The sequence below is a fragment of the Coregonus lavaretus genome (genome assembly GCF_964263955.1).
Source record: "Coregonus lavaretus genome assembly, chromosome: 2".
Lineage (NCBI taxonomy): Eukaryota > Metazoa > Chordata > Actinopteri > Salmoniformes > Salmonidae > Coregonus > Coregonus lavaretus.
In genome coordinates this window covers 57,719,415-57,732,509 of record NC_139989.1, presented here as the reverse complement: position 1 = coordinate 57,732,509, position 13,095 = coordinate 57,719,415, and the positions used below count along the sequence as shown (strand labels likewise).

General features: G+C 43.1%; 1 protein-coding gene across 1 annotated transcript; it reads right to left on the bottom strand.

Moving 5' to 3' along the window:
* Nucleotides 1–6,788: 6,788 nt before the first annotated feature.
* Nucleotides 6,789–13,067, bottom strand: LOC311138359 (MAPK regulated corepressor interacting protein 2-like). Its single transcript, XM_084173022.1, has 5 exons — nt 12,519–13,067; nt 12,123–12,192; nt 10,777–10,919; nt 8,929–9,045; nt 6,789–7,269 (listed from the first exon to the last, which is right to left on the bottom strand). Exons 1-5 carry the CDS (start codon nt 12,571–12,573, stop codon nt 7,199–7,201), a joined length of 456 nt encoding a protein of 151 aa, XP_084029148.1. The 5' UTR covers nt 12,574–13,067; the 3' UTR covers nt 6,789–7,198.
* Between the last annotated feature and the right edge of the window lie 28 nt (nt 13,068–13,095).

Here is a 13,095-nt window from a genome sequence, read left to right as displayed (position 1 = left end):
GTCATACCCTGGATCTAGTTTTGTCTCGTGGAATAAATATTGTGGATCTAAATGTTTTTCTTCATAATCCTGGACTATCAGACCACCATTTTATTACGTTTGCAATCGCGACAAATAATATGCTCAAACCCCAACCAAGGATCATCAACAGCCGTGCAATAAATTATCGGGACAACCCAAAGATTTCTAGATGCCCTTCCAGACTCCCTGCACCTACCCAAGGACGTCGGGGTACAAAAAGTCGGTTAGCCACCTATCTGAGGATCTAAATGTAATCTTGCGTAATACCCAAGATGCAGTCACACCCCCCCCCACCCCCCCCCCCCAAAAAAAATATACATTTGTCACAAGAAATTTTCTCCCTGGTACACAGAAAATACCCGAGTCCTGAAAAAAGCTTCCAGACAATTGGAACGGAAATGGCGCTCCACCAAACTGGAATTCTTCCGACTAGCTTGGAAAGACAGTACGGTGCAATATCGAAGAGCCCTCACTGCTGCTCGATCATCCTATTTCTCCAACCTAATTGAGGAGAATAAGAACAATCCTACAAGTATTTTTGATAGGATGGCTTTCACTTCAGCAGTGATGAATTCATGAAGTTCTTCGATGAAAATATCATGATCATTAGAAAGCAAATTACGGACTCAAATCAAATCAAATGTTATTCGTCACATGCGCCGAATACAACAAGTGTAGACAACCTTGCAGTGAAATGCTTACTTACAAGCTCTTAACCAACAATGCAGTTTTAAGAAAGAATACCCCCCCAAAAAATAACACAAAAAATACAATGGTGCAGCTGCAGAACCATGCAAAATATTTTCAGTCTCCTTAGGGGGAATAGGCTTTGTCGTGCCCTCTTCACGACTGTCTTGGTGTGCTTGGATCATGTTAGTTTGTTGGTGATGTGGACACGAAGGAACTTGAAGCTCTCATCCTGCTCCACTACAGCCCTGTCAATGAGAATGGGGGTGTGCTCAGTCCTCTTCTTTTTCCTGTAGTCCACAATCCTCTCCTTTGTCTTGATCACGTTGAGGGAGAGGTCTCTGACCTCCTCCCTATAGGCTGTCTTGTCGTTGTCAGTGATCAGGCCTACCACTGTTGTGTCATTGGCAAACTTAATGATGGTGTTGGAGTCGTGCCTGGCCATGCAGTCATGAGTGAACAGGGAGTACAGGAGGGGACTGAGCACGCACACCTGAGGGACTGTTGAGGATCAGCGTGGTGGATGTGTTGTTACCTACCCTTACCACCTGGGGGCGGCCCGTCAGGAAGTCCAGGATCCAGTTGCAGAGGGAGGTGTTTAGTCCCAGGGTCCTTAGCTTAGTGATGAGCTTTGAGGGCACTATGGTGTTGAACGCTGAGCTGTAGTCAATGAATAGCATTCTCACATAGGTGTTCCTTTTGTCCAGGTGGGAAAGGGCAGTATGGAGTGCAATAGAGATTGCATCATCTGTGGATCTGTTGGGGCGGTATGCAAATTGGAGTGGGTCTAGGATTTCTGGGATAATGGTGTTGATGTGAGCCATGACCAGCCTTTCAAAGCACTTCATGGCTACAGACGTCAGTGCTACGGGTCGGTAGTCATTTAGGCAGGTTACCTTAGTGTTCTTGGGCACAGGGACTATGGTGGTCTGCTTAAAACATGTTGGTATTACAGACTCAGACAGGGAGAGGTTGAAAATGTCAGTGAAGACACTTGCCAGTTGGTCAGCGCATGCTCGGAGTACACGTCCTGGTAAACTGTCTGCCTTGTGAATGTTGACCTGTTTAAAGGTCTTACTCACATCGGCTACGGAGAGCATGATCACACAGTTGTCTGGAACAGCTGATGCTCTCATGTATTTTCAGTGTTACTTGCCTTGAAGCGAGCATAGAAGTAATTTAGCTTTAGTTTGCAAGCCCTGCCACATCCGCCGAGCGTCGGAGCCGGTGTACTACGATTCGATCTTAGTCCTGTATTGACGCTTTGCCTGTTTGATGGTTCGTCGGAGGGCCTAGTGGGATTTCATATAAGCTTCCGGGTTAGAGTCCCGCTTCTTGAAAGTGGCAGCTCTACCCTTTAGCTCAGTGCGGATGTTGCCTGTAATCCATGGCTTCTGGTTGTGGTATGTTCGTACAGTCAGTGTGGGGACGACATCATCGATTCACTTTTGATGAAGCCAGTGACTGATGTGGTGTACTCCTCAATGCCATTGGAAGAATCCCGGAACATATTCCAGTCTGTGCTAGCAAAACAGTCCTGTAGCTTAGCATCTGCGTCATCTGACCACTTTTCTATTGACCGAGTCACTGGTGCTTCCTGCTTTAGTTTTTGCTTGTAAGCAGGAATCAGGAGGATATAATTATGGTCAGATTTTCCAAATGGAGGGCGGCGAGGGAGAGCTTTGTACGCGTCTCTGTGTGTGGAGTAAAGGTGGTCTAGAGTTTGGTTTCCCTCTGGTTGCACATTTAACACGCTGGTAGAAATGAGGTAAAACAGATTTAAATGTCCCTGCATTGAAGTCCACGGCCACTAGGAGCGCTGCCTCTGGATGAGCATTTTCCTGTTTGCTTATGGCCGTATAAAGTTCATTGAGTGCGGTCTTTGAATCTGCGTATTTCTCCAAAGCTCAGTTGTCCTGAGTCTGCACAGAACTGCCAGGACCTAGGATTAATGGAGACACTCAAGTTTATTTATTCTCCATCTCTTGACACATTCATGAAAATAGTCATGGCCTCTAAACCCTCAAGCTGCATACTGGACCCTATTCCAACTAAACTACTGAAAGAGCTACTTCCTGTGCTTGGCCCTCCTATGTTGAACATAATAAATGGCTCCCTATCCACTGGATGTGTACAAAACTCACTAAAAGTGGCAGTAATAAAGCCTCTCTTGAAAAAGCCTAACCTTGACACGGAAAATGTAAAAAACAATTGGCCTATATTGAATCTCCCATTCCTCTAAAGATTTTTGGATAAATCTGTTGCGTAGCAACTCACTGCCTTCCTGAAGACAAAAAATGTATACGAAACGCTTCAGTCTGGTTTTAGACCCCATCATAGCACTGAGACTGCACTCGTGAAGGTGGTAAATGACCTTTTAATGGCGTCAGACCAAGGCTCTGCATCTGTCTTCGTGCTCCTAGACCTTAGTGCTGCTTTTGACACCATCAATCACCACATTCTTTTGGAGAGATTGGAAACCCTAATTGGTCTACACGGACATGTTCTTGCCTGGTTTAGATCTTGTCTGTCGGAAAGATATCAGTTCGTCTCTGTGGATCTCTGACAAATCAATTGTGCGTTTCTCAAGGTTCCATTTTAGGACCACTATTGTTTTCACTATATATTCTACCTCTTGGTGATGTCATTTGGAAACACAATGTCAACTTTTACTGCTATGCGGACAACACACAGCTGTATATTTTGATGAAACATGGTGAAGCCCCAAAATTGCCTACCCTGGAAGCCTGTGTTTCAGACATAAGGAAGTGGATGGTGGCACATTTTTTACTTTTAAACTCAGACAAAACAGAGATGCTAGTTCTAGGTCCCAAGCCTGCTGTTGGATCTGACAATGAATCTTGATGGTTGTACAGTTGTCTCAAATAAAACTGTGAAGGACCTCTGTGTTACTCTGGACACTGATCTCTCTTTTGACGAACATATCAAGAATATTTCAAGGACAGCTTTTTTCCGTCTTCGTAACATTTGAAAAAAATCAGAAATCAGTTTTTCCCAAAAATGATGCAGAAAAACTAATCCATGGTTTTGTCACTTCTAGATAAGACTACTGCAATGCTCTACTTTCCGGCTACCCGGATAAAGCACTATATAAACTTCAGTTAGTGCTAAACACGGCTGCTAGAATCTTGACAAGAACCAAACAATTTGATCATATTACTCCAGTGCTAGCCTCTGGCTTCCTGTTAAGTCTAGGGATGATTTCAAGGTTTTACTGGTGACCTACAAAGCATTACATGGGCTGGCTCCTACCTATCTCTCCGATTTGGTCCTGCCGTACATACCTACACGTACGCAGGCCTCCTTATTGTCCCTAGAATGGCCTGTTGATATCCCTCTAGTGGTGTGGGGGCTGTGCTTTGGAAAAGTGGGTGGGGTTATATCCTGCCTGGTTGGCCTTGTCCGGGGGTATCGTCGGACGGGGCCACAGTGTCCCCCGACCCACCCCTGTCTCAGCCTCCAGTATCTATGCTGCAATAGTCTATGTGCCTGGGGGCCTCCAGTATCTATGCTGCAATAGTCTATGTTCCTGGGGGCCTCCAGTATCTATGCTGCAATAGTCTATGTGCCTGGGGGCTAGGTCAGTCTGTTATATCTGGTGTAATTCTCCTGTCTTATCTGGTGTCCTGTGTGAAGTTAAGTATGCTCCCTCTAATTCTCTCTCTCTCTGTGATATCTGCTGATGTAAAAAGGGCTTTATAAATACATTTGATTGATTGATTATAGCACGCTTGACATTTTAAAGGTAATTTCTGATTTGAGCCGCCATCTGCAGAGATTACTGTAAATGCGATATCCGTGGACGTAGGGGAAAATGCCTTTAAAAGCTGCGTTGTTGGCTGTCCAGCCCGCTGCTCTATGGAGTGAATGTATCTAAAAATAGAAATCTCTCAAATAAGAGGGACCAGATAGTGATGGGATCACATAATGAAAACCACATGTTAATGCAAGGTGTAACCAGGGCTATAAATATAATTTTTTTGAGACAGTGCTTTGGCAAGATTAGAACCTGCAACCTTCTGGTTTCTATTCCATTGCCTAGTCAATTGCGCCAGCAGGGTGAGGAGTACACCTCTGTTTTGTCACATATTTAAAGCTGTTCAAAGTTAGAAAGGTAGTACACTGAACAAAAATATCAACGCAACATGTAAAGTGTTGGTCCCATGTTTCACGTGCTGAAATAAAAAATCCCAGAAATGTTCCATACACACAAAAAGCGTATTTCTCTCAGATGTTGTGCACAAATTTGTTTACATCCCTATTAGTAAGCATTTCGCCTTTTCCAAGATAATCTATCCACCTGACAGGTGTGGCATATCAATAAGCTGATTAAACAGCATGATCATTACACAGGTGCACCTTGAGCTGGGGACAATAAAAGGCCACTTTAAAAAGTGCCGTTTTGTCACACAACACAATACCACAGATGTCTCAAGTTTTGAAGGAGCGTGCAATTGGCATGCTGACTGCAGGAAGGTCCACCAGAGCTGTTTTCAGATAATTAAATGTTAATTTCTGCTGAGCCATATTTCTGTCTGTAATAAAGCCCTTTTGTGGGGAAAAACTCATTCTGATTGGCTGGACCTGGCTCCCCAGTGGGTGGGCCTAGCTGCCAAGTGCCCACCCATGGCTGCACCCCTGCCCAGTTATGTGAAATCTATAGATTAGGGCTTAATGAATGTATTTAAATTGACTGATTTTCCTATATGAACTGTAACTCAGTCAAATCGTTGAAATTGTTGCATGTTGCGTTTATATTTTTGTTCAGTAAAGATTAGAAATGTGACTAGTTAAGAATGTTGGGTAGAGTTGGAAAACAAGTCGCTACCAGGATTTGAACTGGGAACATTACGAGTCGCAACTTGCATTTAACATCCTCCATCCACCTCAAACCTACCTTTTTAAAAGCGTTTATTTTATTGGACCCTCACCTGTAAACTGGTCATGGCTAGAAGGGGTCCAGCTTTTGTCAGAATTGACCTGTCGTAGTAGGTTTAGGTGAATTAGGTTAAGAAAAGGGTTAGGGTTAGCTGAAATGCAAAAAATAAACGTTTGACAAAAGCTGGATCCCATCTAGACATGACCCTGTAAACTCCATCCACTGACATGCCACTCTACGCTCTGCCCACTGAGCTTTCATCCAACCAATCACATTAGGTCTACCTTTGAGGTGGAGCTTCCCTGAGAACAAAATTGAGGCCAGGGCCACATTCAGTTGCCAAACGTTGTCGAACGTTGCAGATAGAAAACCATTTATTTAGCTGATGTGATTCCTTAATCTACATGTCAGAGAGGCATGTTTGTTCTACATAGCCCATTTATATATGAACGTTCCAAAACGTTGGGTCCTGCTGAACGTGACCCATGATTCTTGTCGGCTTTCTATTGTCTAGTGCTGCTCTATAATGCGCCTAGTATTGAATCCTGGCCTGAATGAGGAAAACTCCTGAGCAGAATTCCAAGGCTCTTTCTCAATTATTCTTTCCTCAATTCCATGTGTCCTCTCTCCTCGCCTCATTTAACACCCTCCAACCTCTCTCCCTGACCCTCCATCCACCTCCATCCTATCCCCCTGACCCTCCAGCCTCTCTCCCTGACCCTCCAAGCTCTTGACCCTCCAAGCTCCCTCCCTGACCCTCCATCTTCCTCCAACCTCCCTGCCAGCCTTTATTTTATTTAACTCTCACCTGTAAACTCCACCCACTGACGTGTCACTAAGCTCTTCCCACTAAGCTTTCATCCAACCAATCAATTTGTTCCCGACTACCTCTGGAGGTGGTACTATGAATGCAGCATGACTACCTCCGGAGGTCAGGAAGATCTGATCACAATCCCTTCTTTTTAATTGTCTATACCTGTCTAAAAATGTGGGCTAAATCAGAATGTGGACAAGATCAGGATGCATGTTAGCTTCAGGTATAAACAGGGATCAGTTCTCTCCATGTAGCCAAGCAATGAATCACTGCTGTTTGACATCAGTGACACCCTGTGTAGAGCTATGGCATTGCAAGCCACATCCAAACTCCAATTGAGTGAAAAATAAATCTCACCAGCGCACATCTTGAAAACACATCTTTACTGCGTTTTTAAAGTAGTACAGACATTTTGACATCTTAGGCCACAGTGTTGGGTTGATGAGATGGAGAATAACCACAAATTCAAGACTTGCATCTTCCAGGTAGCTGCCCAAGCAGACAGCGTTGGTTGGTTAGTTGGTTGTACTGTTTCTGTTAGAAGGTAAAAGAGTTCAGGCGAGGGGTTGCCATGGCTACATCATCGCCAGCGTCCCAGCGCTGCTCTCGAGTAATGCCCATCGTCATCCCATATTTCCACACCTCTGGAGAAGACCCACACCTGCTACCAGGTGTACTAGGCTCCAACCTGGTTGAGCCCCCCTCTCACCCCAACCTGCAGGCCCCTCCATAAGGCCCTCTCCTCTGGCCGCTGGGGCCCCAGGTGGTGGAGCCCATCAGGACAGGTTGTCGATGTTGGCCAGGAAGCGCTGGGCCCACCACTCATCCAGATCGATGGGCACAAAGTCTGGGGACGGGGAAAAGAAGGGAGTTAGAGGAGGGCTCAAACATTGGGTTATGGTGCGGCAGTATTCACTTACGGTGCAACAGCATTAATAAGTGGACCTCAACTTTTTTGTAGGGTGATGATGTGAACAAAGTTTAGAAGTACATAATTGGAACAGGTCAAACATTGATGGTGACTATATTTTAGAAAACTAAAGTAAGAATTCAGTGGTGAAATTACTTAAAAAGGTCCAATGCAGCTGTTTTTATCTCAATATTAAATCATTTCTGGGTAACAATTAAGTACCTTACTGTGGCTGTTTTCAATTAAAATGGTCGAAGAGAAACAAAAATAGCAAGAATTTTGCTAGGACTGTCTGGGAGTTGTCTGAGTGGGGAGGGGAAAACTGAAAATTAGCTATTGGCAGAGAGGTTTGGAATTCTCTTTCTTATTGCTCTATTAACTAATTTACCGCCTGATGTTGTCACCAGGCAGGCCAAAACAGGCTGCAATTTCAGGGAGTCTTTTCTCATAATATTCACAATTTCGACTGCACTGGGCCTTTAAGACCACGAACAGTGACTACTCAGAGGTCCTATTAGAACATTCCCAATGTTCCTCAATATGACTTTCCCAATTTTCCCCAATATGACTTTCCCAATATGACATTCCCAATCAGTGTTCTCCAATAAGACTTTTCCCTATATCACTTTCCGAATGTTCCCCAATATGACTTTCCCAAAACGCCTCTTCTCACTGCTAAGAATGAAGACACGATGACTGACAACCCTCCATCACACTGGTTTATGTGGTGGCAGTGCTGTGACCCAACTAGGCCAGGGAGCCCTAGCTCTAATCCCTAACACACACAGATGTGACCTGCTGTCCAGGTGACCAAAAGAAGGTGCATCTTTCCATTACGACACATGCCAATGGTGCATGGTAGCGCATACTTTTAGAATTCTTCATAATAACAGAATATTATTAGGGGGTGCTTTTATAGTCCTGTTTCACTGTACAAGTGGGTAACTTTTTCAAGTGTGAGGTGTGAAATAGAAATGTGTTTTTTGCATATCCCACTCCCCCTGAGACACCCTCGGAGAGTGGGATCACAGCCAGGGGATCAGCCATTATTGACGGGGACCCTGTAACAAACACTTAATTACGCAGTACTAATTTTAAAAACAATGGGCTACCTAAAAATACATGATAAAAATGAGGCCTCAATGCTCTCCCTGTCTACTATGGCCACACTTAGGTCAGTCAGTGGTTTAAATATACCAGGCATTGGACACCCTGTTCCTCCCTCTGATCTTCTGGACCAGTTTTTATCATTAGAGTCCCTTTAGATTACTGTCACCTGGATTCATTCAGCCTGATCACTTATGGAAGAAGGGACAATGAGTAGCAGAACAATGTTACAGCGCCTCACACTACAATGTGTAACTACAGTAGTTACATTGGTGTGACTACTGACAAATATTCAGACAAATTGAGAGACATTTTGGGAAAAAGTGGATGATGGGAGAGAAAAAGAGGAAGATGTGAAAAGTAAGGACAGAGGAAGTGGTGTAGTGTCAGGGAAATGTGATGAGCGGGAGAGAATGGAGAACAGATCCAGTGAATGAGTGTTTAAGGGATGAGACTAGAGGAGGAAGGTAAACTCAGGTCAGGACTCACTCTTCATGGCTAGGCTGGGGCTGGTCTCTGAATACTGCACTGGTCCCTGAGCACTGGCACTTCCTGTCTCGTCACTGGCTCCTCCCTCCTCCACCTGCTGCACTACCTCCTGCCAGGCTGCAACAGGAACACACAGACACAACCTGGATTCATGCAGCCTTCAGTAGAATTGAATGTAGCTTCCTTGGGTTTTCTTAGAAATCTATAGATTGTTCTTAGACATGCTTTAGTTTAACATTGCGAAGTGTGTGTCAGAACATCAATATGCATATAGTACATCTTTACTATGAATTATAAACTGGGTGGTTCCAGCTCTGAATGCTGATTGGCTGACAGCCGTGGTATATAAGACCGTATACCATGGGTATGATAAAAAAAAATGTTTACTGCTCTAATTACACTGGTAACCAGTTTATAATAGCAATAAGGCACCTCAGGACTTTGAGGTATATGGCCAATATACCACGGCTAATGGCTGTAACCATCAATATGCATATAGTACATCTTTACAATTAAACATACACCAGCATGCACAAAATACTACCAGTAGAAACAAAGAAGAAGAATACACAAATATGAAAGCAGACAGCGATATAGTCAAAATTGGTTAACATACAATGGGGGGAAATTCACCCTAAGAGTCAGTCAGGCTAAAACATTTTGCAGCTTAAAATGTGTAAAAAGGAAATAACATTTGACCAACAGTAGTTCTGTCATGTCACACCCACAGTGTAAGGTCCAGTAGGGCAAATGTTACAAAGCATTCTGCGTTTGAAACTATGTTTTAAATAATGCACTCTGTCATGTGGATTTATGAGCGTTAAGTCAACTGGAATTAATGGCCAATCTTATCTCACTAGTACAAATCATTCAAGTACTAATGTAATAAAATCATAAGTCAAAATTCAAAATGCGATAGCGTGTGGTAATCAAAATTAACCGGTGTTGAGGAATGAATGACTGAATAAATGACTGAATGATAAAGGCAAGTTTGCGTTACTATCATTTTACTTAAACATGCTCATGGTGAAGGCAAGATGGAGATACCATATTAATTATCCAATCCTTTCAGATCTATGATAGGCACCTTTCACCATATGGACCTTCACATGACTTACAAGTGTTGAACCAACATGTTTTCTAATGTTACTGGGTGTAATTGTAGTGGCCTAAAATGTGTATTTACTGGTTAATGATCCTGTAAAACTTGTTGCAATCCCCATTTCTAGAACCTCTCTGTAGAAAGCCTAGTAGGAGCAGGGCCTGCTTTTTGTCCTTGTTCACTCTGAGCAAGGTTATGTAGTTAATGTGCTGCCATTACAAACTTTCAGTTGGAACGACCTAGTGTGTCACATGGGCAAGGGAGAAATTACTTAAGAAGTTACACACGCTGTTTGGCTGGGTAGGTTAGGGTTAATGTTGAAATACAGTATTTTTAAATTAGCTTACTGTGTAGAGTTCCACTTAGGCACAAAAAAATACTAGTGTCTTCGTTCAATTACACTCTGCAGACTAACTCAGTGATTATAAACACATATTTTGAGAAGCCATTGTGTACTACTTTCATTGGAGGCAGAGTAGATCATTTATACACGATGGTGCTGGCAGAGGTCTTCAATTTGGGTGTGAGGGTAGTGGAACTCCAGGCAGCTCCCTGAGCTGTGTGCCTGCTATCACTGGTATCAGTGTCAGTGCAGCTGTGCTGCTGAGCCTGGGAGGGGAGACTAACTTCTGCTCCAACCATGACCCTCACCCTGCCTGTAACTGGGTGGGAGAACACTGGGAGGGAGTGGTAGAGGAGAGGTCCTACTGTCATTTATATATTTCTATGGTCTCTCACTCCTTTACCTTCATAGATAAACTTGACATTCTCCTGGTGTACAGCAGTAAAGCCCTCGTTGGGCTGGGGGTCCACCTGTAGAAGAGTTGGTGGGGTGTGGTGGTACTTCTTCCCGTTCAGGTGGTTAAACACTATCTTGGGTGCAGGAGAGCTGCAGGACAAAAAAAGATGGGCTTAAACATGAAGCACTTGTTGATTTATTTTAAGTCTACACACAATATACCTATAGACCTATAGTAAATATGACATGATGTAATGTTCTCTAAACAGAGTTTCTCTTAGGCATGTTTGCTACAGTAGTTAAAAAGGTGTCATAAATTACTCTGACTCTGCTCTCTCTCAATCATTAATTCATGACAAATGGATTAAAATGTATGTTTCACTCTGAGCAAGGACTAGCTAGATGGGAAGTCAGCCAACTGAACCACATCGGTTACCATACCTCTGAACACAGTAAGGTTTCTATGGTGATTACGAAAGCCCACATGATAAGAAAGCGGGATTGGAGGATGCCATGATGGATATGTGGCAGATTGTGCTTCTTGCTTCTCTCCTCGATCAGGACCAAATTAGCAGTGGAAAAAGTACTCAATTGTCATACTTGAGTAAAAGTAAAGATACCGTAATAGAAAATGACTCAAGTAAATGTGAAAGTCACCCAGTAAAATACTACTTGAGTAAAAGTCTAAAAGTATTTGGTTGTACATATACTTAAGTATCAAAAGTAAATATAATTGCTAAAATATACTTAAGTATCAAAAGTAAAAGTATAAATAATTTCAAATTGCGTATATTAAGCAAACCAGACGCAATTTTTACTTAAGTACTTTACACCACTGCAAATTAGTGAAATATTGCTAAAAATATGACACACGCCTTATTGTTGCTGTTTATTTGATACCGGTTATCTTGAAACTTAGTAAACATGTGTGAGTAGACAGCAGAGAGCAACTACCAAGCTAGCATGTTACTCAGCTAGCATGCTCGTGTTGGGACTAGACATGAACGCTCGTGAGTAACCTTGCTTCCCACACACAAGGTCGTTTCATGTCCCTGTTCAATGACATAAAAGCAGGTGGTTGTGGCTTGGAAAAGACCCGCGAGTGTGTGCCTTGAGATAGAATGTGGCCCATGGATATTCGTTTTTATAGCTAGCTTGCTACTATTACATGCCAACACAGGCGCTCGCGCTACAACAGTGTTGCAAGATGTGACGTTCTGAAACGTTCAGAAAATCCTTCACGGGCTGCAGGTGAAGTTATGCCAAACATCATTACAGTACAATAACAGTAACAGTGCGATTATATGCTAATAACACTGCTAAGCCTATGTACAATGCAATAATAGTACTTACTCTGGTATTGACCAAGTCGTTTGTTTGTGCTTGAAGTCATTTATTTTGTTGTCAATCTGCTGCGTTGGACCTGATATTAAAAAAGGGAATAGATATCAACATTGTACTAAAAAGGAAAGCGTTATCAACATGTTAAGTTAACCATTGAAAACACGAAACGTATGTTACTGCATCTGAATGAAGCCACTTTAATGCATTGGAATCAACATTGGCACATGCATAAACCATGCGCAAAAATACACTCGTGCCACACTGTAAATGTTAACATGTAACAAGTCATGTATCTAACCTCAGAATTACAATGTATCATTACTTTGATGACAGTGTGAGGGAGGGGTCACTTGCGCGTTGTTACAAAAGTGTCCGAATCGGTCTCCTTGGATCCACCACACTCACCTGTTCGTCGCTGTGTAACAAGTTTGCTGGGACCTCTTGTAATTGTGTACATCATGTGCTAGCAAAATCCTAGTGAACTTCAGTATGGCACTTTGAAGTGTCCAATATACTTTCCAGGCCGGTTATGTCAGAGGCAAATTGGGTATAGGCACAGTTTATAATGTATACAATCTGTACAATATTTCCTCTCGTGCAATTTCTCGACGCATCCACAATTCAAAAAACAGGTCCGTGTTTTTCACGTTACAGTGGGCAAATTCCGTTTCAAAGTGATTTCTGCATTTCAACTACTAGAATCTTCTGCGCTGCGAACGACTGGTGGAAACTGTTGGGATAACCTACCGCGCATAAACATAACCATGAATCAAGCTCCTCTTTGTCGGTATAAAATCATTCAAGGTGAAAACGTATCTCGAAACAAACCATTCTAGATTGCTACGTTCTCCATAGGCCATGTGGCAAGAGCTGATCGCCTTGCATCCAGTGTGTGAAGAAGTAGGTCACTTTGGTTGTTGGGGCTGTCGGAGTCGGTGCAATGTCAGATCTGATGAAACAAGGGCTGTCATTGAGCTACAAA